Below are 10,266 nucleotides of genomic sequence, written 5' to 3' on the forward strand. Positions count from 1 at the left end.
GGCAGGGCTGCTCTCAATCCCTTCATCCCCCAGCCTGTCTTGATACCGGGGGTTGCCTCAACCCAGGTGCAGGACCTTGCACTTGGCCTTGTTAAACCTCATGAGGTTCACACAGGCCCACTTCTTGAGCTTGTCCAGGGCCCTCTGGATGGCATCCCATCCCTCTGGCATGTCGACCGCACCATTCAGCTTGGTGTCATCTGCAAACTTGCTGAGGGTGCACTTGATCCCACTATCTCATGGATGAAGACATTAAACAGTACCCATCCCAATACGGACCCCTGCGGGATGCCACTTGTCACCAGTGGAGACCTGGACATTGAGCCGTTGACCACTACCCTCTGGATGTGACCATCTAACCAATTCCTCACCCACCGGACAGTCCACCCATCAAATCCATACCTCTCCAGTTTAGCGAGAAGGATGTTGTGGGGGACCGTGTCAAAGGCCTTACAGAGGTCCAGAGAGATGACATCTATAGCCCTTCCCGTGTCCACTGATGTAGTCACTCCATCGTAGAAGGCCACTAGGTTAGTCAGGCAGGACTTGCCCTTGGTGAAGCCATGCTGGCTGTCTCAAATCACCTCCCTGTCCTCCATGGGCCTTAGCATACCTTCCAGGAGGATCTGTTCCATGATCTTCCCAGGCACGGACGTGAGACTGACTGGCCTGTAGTTCCCCAGGTCTTCCTTTTTTCCCTTTTTAAAAATGGGGGTTATGTTTCCCCTTTTCCAGTCAGTGGGAACTTCACCAGACTGCCACAACTTCTCAATTACGATGGATAGTGGCTTAGCAACTTCATCTGCCAGCTCCTTCAGGACCCGCAGATGGATCAAATCACCTACTGCCGTAAGTACTATGAGCCACAGACTACGCTAACATCCATCTCATTTCCAACATGCATAAGAACAGACAGATAATGGAGAAATTAGTTTAAAATCCAGTGGAGCCAGGACAGCTCTGTCTTCGCCTCCTGCATCACAATTCTTTCAGTAGACTGATAATGCAAAGTAGAAAAAAAATGAACATACTATAAAATGCCAGCCTGATGAAGTGTTCCTGTTCATTTGATTACTCATCAGCGTCAGTGGGCGCAGAGAAACACACTTAATCTCGTATTTATTAAAAAAAAAACCTTCCAAAGGTTCAAATTCAAAGCACAGGGAAGGCACTAAAATAGTCCCCTTCCAAAATTTTAGAAATTTGCTTTCAAAATCAAAGCAGATAAATATTAAATTCAGTGCACTAAAAGGAAAATTTATACTTTTCACATATACATGGTGAAGATGATTTCCCTCTCCAGTAATTTGCTTCTGATACCAAATCACTCCTGCCCAAATCAATGGTTTCATCTATTTTGCTTCTAATATTTACAGGAGATAATAATTAATGGTTATCATTAGTCAACTGGTATTTAGCAACACTCAAATTTACTCTTTTTTTTTCCAGGGGCTGGGAGGTGGGTAGAAACGCAACCAAATGTAACAGTTATCTATGCTATTTATACTAACCATACAATTAAAGTTGCCAGTTACATCCTGGCATATTGCCAGAAATTTCAAGGCCTGCATTTTATACGGATGGACACAGAATGAAAATGGATAGTTTTTTTTTTCTTCTTTGTATTCCTCAGCAGCACTTTCCCCAGGACATTGTTGGAGTTAACAAGCCTTTATAACATAAATACAACTAATATTCTGATTAATGACTTATCCCAGTAGTTGGTATCACATGGCTGAATAAGAGGATTATAAGTAGTATCTTTAGGCACTTATGGAGTTATGCCACATGCCTGTTCTCCAACTACGGTGTAATCATTATCATCTTGTAGTACTGCCCTTTCTTCAGAGCTGTTGGAGAACACTTGTATCCTGCTTGAAAAAAAGTACCTAAGTGAGGACAGTGACAGCTCTCCCCTCCAGCTGAAGTATGAAAATCAAAAAGCTTGGCTTGTTTTGACCTCAGAATTAACCCAGGGGCTAGTATTTTTTGTGCAAAACACAGTGCCCAAAATCTTTTTGCGGATCCTTTTACAATAATCCAGCAGGCAGGACACGCATCACCAGGTTACAGAAACCCCAGGTTCAAGTCCATGCCCTGATTTAGTATCAAGATGCTTCTAACAAGTGAAACAAATCCAACAACACAGAGTGAGAAAGACCCTCCCCAGACCAGCCAACAGTCCGTTCATCCAGGTATACCCAAAAGTGAGAGATCAAGGCCCAAACTGAAACTGCATCAGGAGAATGTGGTCACACGGGGCCTGAAGACTTTCCTCATCTTTGACCAGAAGTTCCACCCAATGTACAAACAACCCACTAGACTTACTGCATGGGCTTCCGTAGACACTCTCCATCTTGATGAATCAACATTTTCCAATAAAAAACTGTTTCCTATGAAAACTCCCCACTGGTATTAAGTTTACTGGAAGGACCGTTCTAATCAGCCACCAACCTGGTTCCCTAATTACCACAAGCCACCAGAACGGTCTAAGTCTGGTCTATGCCAAAAAGCTGCAGTTCAACAAGAGTAACCCTGAGCTTTTTTGATCTAAGCCCTTCTCCAAAATTTGGAATCCAGTAAGTTCTTTCAGCTAGGAGGTGAAACCAACAATTAAGTCAGGTTTTGGCAGCAATGTATTTATTTACAAAGACTATAAAAGTTGTGTTCTTCCGGACTCCAGGCATAAAAAGATAAAAAGCCCCTGGAAATAATGACGACCTTCATGTTCTTGACATTCTTTACCATAAATAGCTAACTCGAGCTTTCTGCAGAGCTGTACACCATCTTTATCCAAACACTGCCTAGAGCTTCACTCTACCTCCATGTGCTTCTCCTTACTCTTTTCACCGCTCTCAGTTTGACAATCACACACCTTCTTTGTTAGATCAGTTCCCAGAGAAAGCTCCTCCACCCCACTGAACCTCATGTTTGCTTTTGTTCTACAAGGGCAAGAACATTTCACCACACCATGAAGACAGTCATTACAAAAGGCTTCATTCCTTAGTAACCTCTTTAAACTTTTAAAAGATCAGAATACACAAGATAACATTTAATATTGTAAATTGGGTTTATATTAAGAATTCTAGTGATAATAAATAGGTACCACATAACTATACTATTCCAATAAGAGTTTCACATGTAACTAGCAGAGCAGTAACACAATCTCTTCACACCTACCTGAGATACTCCCACATCAAAGGATTGAACTTACCGTTCAAACACAGTCATTCTAGAATTAACATTCCACCAAACAACACCAAGTGCTTTTTGGAGACTATTTTCAGAATAAAGTCAACTGCCCAGAATGAATTGTTCTCATATTGTTCTTATAATACTGCAAGCAGCAACACAGATGCGTTGCAGCTCATCCAATGATCCAGATTACTCTGTCATGCATTTATCTTTATTATTTACCATTCTCCCAAGTGACTTAACATCAGCAAACTATCAGGTGATTATGTCATGCTTTCCTTCAGGATAATTATTGAAATATTAAACATTTGTCTTGGGGAAGGAAAGGGGACATCACACCAGAATCAACTCTTTAATTTATGATTATCTGTTTGCAATTACAGGAGAGCTAAAATCTAGTCAGCTTTTAATTGATTTACTGTACGTATCTCAGGGTTGAGGAGGAAGATTAGATTTTTTTTCCCACTCCAGTGACTAAACAGTTTCAGTGTTACTCATTGTCACAGTTAACAGGTTACATATTGAAAAGCACTGCTGTATTTGATGACTGAATTTAAGGAATTTCTTAAGAGTTCTTAGACTTAGTGTGAATACTCCATATAAAGGATGAATTTAATTAAACTTACTGCAGAAACCACAAGATAATTGGAGCCCACTATTGTATAATGATTGTTAACGATAATAAAGAAAACTGACTCTAAAACCTAAAAGGTAGCTGAGGAAACAAGAAAAGTTACGTAACATGAAGCAAAAATGCCAGATGAATTTTTTTATGAAATGAGATCTCTTCTTTACGATGGATTTGCTTTTCTAACAGCAAAAAAAGAGCTTTACCTCAACACAAGTCTAGACACTGTCCTCAGATATTTATTTTTAAGCTGCTACGAAAGATCTTCCGATTTTAACTCTCATACATTGCCAAATCTGCTCTCAGTTACACATGGTACAAATCAGTTGAAAATACACTTATTGTGGAAGCCAGATGTGAGTAATTTAGTGAATCTGCAGTAATGTAATACAGAGCAGAGTATGCCCTACAACATAAGTGGTAAAGCTGCAAAATCTATGAGATGAAATTCTTTACAAGCATGTAAAAACTGAAAAGTATTTCTTTAAACAAAGATAGTATTGTTTATGGACTGTGAAAACCAATTTCAAATCTCAGCACGCTAAAAGGCAACAGTGAGGAACTGATGACTCCTAAAGAAAACACTCAGTATTGCCACATGTGCCCACTCTACAGCACTTGTCATTCCCTAAAGAGAAGGAGTGTGTCCATAATGGATATCATCTGTGGGGAAATTTAGCATCCCGTTTCTGCATTACACTCACAAAGATCCTAAGTCTGTTATTTCCCTCACTGCCAAAGGCAACAGGAATAAGGGCCTTCTCATAACAACAGGCTAACATGAAAAATCAGTTTCAAAATGGTTTTGCAGCGTGGAATACAGTCAGGTACAAAAACAGAGTATCAGCTCATGAAATATATTCTGCAGGGCCCAACAAAAGCTGAATAAAAACCATATGCAATAGAAGAAAAATGGATTTACAGAAAAAAAAACAACCACAGCCTCACTAGCTTTTGCAGTGTTTTGGAAACCCCCTTCAATAAAATATCTCCCTATTTTATGCTAAGCACTGAGTAAGCATTTCCAGATGGGCACAGGGGCTTTACTGTCAGAATTTAATGAAAACACGGTTATTCTTCTTACCATTTTTAGGATATCTTCTGATGACACATAAACAAAAAACACTACTGCTGTGAATAAAACCAGTATTATTAATACATCTGAGCCTACAATTTATCATTAATGTCTTGCACAGAGTGTACTTACATGGTTAAGCTACAGATTCTGGCATCAAAGACTGAGGCTGATACCTCAGCAAAGCAGATATGTAGTATTCACTATAGTTACCCCTGATGCATATCAAACACACACTACTGCATTACCTATGAATTTTACTTGTTTCATATTCCAGTGGCCTGAAAGAAGGCATGATGTAATTTGCTGATGGCTCAAAAACAAATGGGGAAAATTGGGGGAAAAAAATGTGAATTAACCACAGACTTCAACAAGCCAAGAGCACAGGTAACTTCAGGACAGGGGATGAAAAATCAGAGACATTGTAAAGACACAACAATTTTTAGAAGCTATTTTATGACCTCACTGCTTGCAGCTGGGCGACTCATTACATGTTGGGCTGCAATGTAATTAGGAAACAGAGTGCATGACCACAACACTGAATTGCAAAATAAGCTGTGAGAAAGTTTCTGCAAGTGGTTATTAAAAAACAACAAAAAAAAATAATTCATACCTAAAGTAATGTGTCCCAAACCTGGCAATTCATGGTCAGTTGCTCATTTAGACACAAAACTATGAATTCTCAAATTCTCACAGTATGCAGAAAAATATGGGGAAAAAAAAAGTGACAGAAGATGGTTTTTATTCTTCCAGGAGCTAGAATCTCACATGCTGTACTACAGCTGAGGGGTTACTTCTTTGGACAACAATTCTGTACTTTTTGTAGTTACCTTTGATCAATCTTGTTATTTACTCACCCAAGCATAACGCACTTTTCTGTCTTCCCCAAAACTTAACACATTAACTTACCACCCCCTTCTGAACCAAAACCATGCAGTCTTATGAACTATTAACAGAGAACTAGCTGTCTAGTCAATTCTCCTGATAGATGGTGAAGCAAAGAAAAATAAACAGAGGAAAACTAGTAAATGTAATCAACTTACTTTGCTTGTAAAGAAGCCAAAGCATCCGAGAACTTGTTGTTAAGAAATAAATCCAGAGCTGCCATACACTCATGCAATGCCGTGTTGAGGTCTGATGTAGGTGACCTGCCAGAAGAAGAGAGAATAAACTCAGCACATCTGTTCTCCTTCTACTGGTGCATTACTGCTACGTTTGAACTCCTCATCTTCAGTTCTAGCTTTATTCCCATGTATAATCTGTTATTACATTTCTAGTGATTGCAAAAAATGAAAGTGTCTTCCGTTATGTTTGTGGTCTGGGTTTTTTTAAACTATGCTCTTACTCTGTGACATGTGGAAAGCAATTCAAGTTTTGTACTTTCTGAAAATAAGATAAACTGCATATGCTGTATTATTTACAGCCTGGACATGCAGAATTTACCATAAGGGAGCATGGCAATCTGATGAGCTCAGGTATCAGGAACACAGAAGCATTGGATGACAATACACATCTGACTGTGTGTAAAGCTGACAGAGACTACAGTCTAGTGACATTATGATCATGTTGTCACTTTAAGGATGAGACATTGCCAAACTGCATCAGATTATTACATCAACTGCTGCTAGAACATCTGCTTTAATTCAGCTCATGTTCTGCATGGTTCCTGACCAGTAGGCCACTACAGGCTTGCAGGTGGGTTAAAATTTCACATTGTGCACACTCCTGGGAACATCACTGTCCCTAAAAAGTGCCACTGCACTCAAACAAAAAAAACTGCCGCTGCATCTCAAAGTCAGAAGATTATCTCAGTGGTTTATTCTGGCTGTACTTTTCTCCTTTACAACATTCAGGTGTCAGCCTGACCTGTTACAAGGGTTCTCAGCTGGTCTGTGGGTTACTGGCAACAGGATAATACAGACCAGCTGAATAAGTTTGGCCCAAGTTCATCAGCACCAGAACTGCTGGACAAAAAAATCCACAGAAGAAACAATAAGACCTTGCACTAACAAAGTTAAGGTAACCTGGCCAATGTCAGGACAGTTGAAACATCTGCATCTAATGATCAAAGAGCTATACTGCACTAATATGTTGTATACAAGTCCATACAAAAAAGCTCCCCCAACAAAACACAAACAAATCCTCATCATGTTCCTGACTCCGAACAGCTCTAACTGATGTGATCTGTCTTGTGACTTAGAAACTGTTACTTCCTTAAAAAATGGCCCAACACATAGCCTGCTGAAAGGAAAAACAGAAAGCAAAGTCCTGGTATCATCTTGGGAAAAGACAGGGGAGCACAGAACAAACAGACAGCATCAGTAATAACCACTGACTGCAGCAGTGGTTTGGCTTTGTTTTTAAGAATAATGACTGCAAAGGAAAAAAGAGCATAATTATATATATGAAAAACAGGATTATAAATTTGAGAGAAACATTACATGACACTGTTCATAGCGGCTGTTGTCATCACACTTCAGATACACTGCAAATCCTGCACTCAAGAGCCTCTCCAAGTGCTTTGCAAACATTGATTAACCAAGTCTTGGCATCCGCCTCATACAATATGCAATATCATGTCTGCCTAACTATTCTGAGCCTTACTTACTGTCATAATTAAAACTTTGCCAATTATTGTTTACATGAATTACAATTCTTACCTGCTTTTTTTAAACCCATGTCCCTGAACCAAACAGCATATTTAACACTATATAAAACATATTCTGACCTGTTTTAAAATATTTAGACTAGTAACATTTTACCTAGGTTTTTTGTTTGTTTGTTTCTTATCATGCAGGAGAATTACCCCATTCAATATAAATAAACCTTTACAAAATATTCCTTTGAAACAGAAAGATGACAAAGAAAAAAACACTGTTGAAGCTCAAAGCACAAATAAGATGTATTAATTACTTGGCATCTTTTCTGGAATAACAATTATTAACACAGTGCCACCCCCAGCAGCAGCAAAAATACAAGTTGCACACTCCCCTCATGCTCCAAGGAAACCTGACATTTGATGTAGTTCCCAAGTAAAGGGCTTAACACCCGAACACAATACACACCTTACATAAATGCTACAAATCATCATTTGTTGCTGTTAACAATAGAGAAGAAATACCTTAAACTAGAGAGCGCTAAGCATTTTAGCAAACTGATTAGTCATGCTTCAGTGGGCTGCAGATTCTCTCCTGCTTTCAACAGCAATATCAGAACCACCTCTAAGCCAAATGGAAAATGCTGTGCGCTGCTACTTACCTTTCTGCTAAATCTCTTGTGTTTTCTGACATAGTCATTTGTATGCCCACTCAGCATTTAGGCACGAACATCTAGCAGCAGCACTCGGTACTACTTAACCAGCTCTGAGTGCAAGTCACACTGTGAGCGCAGAGTAGGGCAGTGTCTGCCTGCCTGCCTGCCCGCGATACCGTACTCTCTGATTGGTCATTATGGATGATACGATGAGAGTTACGAGCATCGTAGTTCACTTACAACATACTACAAATGAGTGATTTGGAAGCCGGTCCACGACACATGAAGTTCATATACCACTGGTTACTTGCTACTAATGTAGAAGTGCTGGCAGTTGCCAGCACATCTTTGATCTACAGACCTGTCTGAAATTAGTGGCAGCACCTGCTATCTTTCATTCAGTACAAACTAAGCAGAAGTCAAATATCCCTGTAATTACAGATCTGAAACAACAAAAATTACTGCATGGAGCAGCGAACCACATCAGAAACCTACGAACCAGAACGGAGAATCAAGTGAGGCCAGCTGAAATGCCGGAGAATTGATTGAGGCATTAATTGCTGCAACTGTGACAAACAGACAGGTGAGAGAGACAAGAAACTACTTCTTTCCAGCAAGGATTCTCCACAAAACAGGCTTCAATCCACCAGCCAAACTGCTGCTTCTTGTTGGTTCCTATAACTTTGGGAGGTAGCGAGACTCAACATGTTCTTTGTAAAAATCTCTCTTTAATGTCATGCAAAATGGGGTGGGTTGGCATAAACAATTTCATCAGTGGAGTGAGCTCACCTGGCCGAATTTGCCCAAGATAAAATAATGTATGCTCCTAAACTGGCACATCAGCAGTACTGGTCCTGTACATAAGGGCAGCTACAAGCAGGAAAAGCAGTCATCTCGTTACGACAGCTGGACTGTAGAAGTTGATCAGCTATGATCTACTTAGAAAAGTTAGTCTCTCCATGAGCATCTAATGTTAAAAATTATACATGTCTTTTCTCCTATATATGGTCTTATTTGTTAGATTACACAAAGCAGGACCAGTAATGAAGACATCAACTGCTGAAGGAAGACCCAAAAATGATAAACAAGCGAAGGGTAATTTCAGGAAGATACCCTGAAGACATTAACATACCTGACTAATCTCTTGCTGTTTTTATGACATCCTGTACAGGGAAAGCCTGTGCTGCATTTGGTATAAAAATTACTGTAATAGGTCCACAGGCTGCCCCGTTAATGACTCCATTACATGTTCGTAACAGCACTATGTACCTGGGCCACAGAAGGAGATAAAAGACATTACTGGATTTTTTTTTTCCTCAGTTGGGAATAACCACTGCTTACAACTTAAAATTAACCGGGGTGCTTCCATGGCAGGATCATGGGCTACTCTGAAAAGATTATTCATCATTTTCACTAGCTGTTTATACAATTCCTAATTGATACTGTATTTCTCCAAATGGTCTTTACTGTTCTGTATGGTGAAGGCTCTGGCTGTTTCTGCCAAGTTCTTCAAGACTTGAGTTGGCAGTTTTTTATTTGAATACCACTTCTCTGGTAACAATTACATGCTCAGCCAACCTTCAGCATGCAACCTCTCTTCTCTCACATATATCAATATTTTCTTTTAATTAAAGAAAAATCTAAAAAATTAAGAGCTGAAATACATCCAAACTGAGGCCATTTCCCCCTTGGTTTTAGAAGCTTCTTTCCTTTTTTGCTTTTTGGTCACAGGTCTTCTAAGGACAGTCATATGGTTCTCATTGTGGTTTTATTATTTATGAAATCATCATTCTCTGCCCTGGGAACCATGACTGGGGGTGTTTCACAAATTATAATTACAGTGTATCCTCTGAGTTAAGGTAAGACCTGATCTCGTTAGGCCACTGCATCCCCACTGTCTCAAGTCAGAAGCCCAATTACTTGGGACATCCTAGGCAATGCCCTTTTTACTGAAGCATCAAATCCTTTTTATGCCTACAGCAATATCAAACAAAATAAATAAGCAGAACTAAGCAAAATTAAATTTCTGAATATTAATGAAAAGTAAAGGCAGGTCCTGCTTGACCAACCTGATCTCCTTCTATGACCAGGTGACCCGCCTAGTGGACAAGGGAAA

The 10,266-nt window shown here is 39.7% G+C and overlaps 1 protein-coding gene across 1 annotated transcript in view; it reads right to left on the reverse strand.

Moving 5' to 3' along the window:
• Positions 1-6,006, reverse strand: part of TTC39A (tetratricopeptide repeat domain 39A) — a 42,649-nt gene extending 36,643 nt beyond the window's left edge. Inside the window, exon 1 of the mRNA XM_009318719.1 lies at positions 5,942-6,006. Coding sequence (XP_009316994.1) covers positions 5,942-6,006 — 65 coding nt within the window. The remainder of the gene's footprint in view (positions 1-5,941) is intronic.
• Positions 6,007-10,266: the final 4,260 nt, after the last annotated feature.

The sequence above is a fragment of the Pygoscelis adeliae genome, unplaced genomic scaffold (assembly GCF_000699105.1).
Source record: "Pygoscelis adeliae isolate BGI_AS28 unplaced genomic scaffold, ASM69910v1 Scaffold82, whole genome shotgun sequence".
Taxonomy (NCBI): domain Eukaryota; kingdom Metazoa; phylum Chordata; class Aves; order Sphenisciformes; family Spheniscidae; genus Pygoscelis; species Pygoscelis adeliae.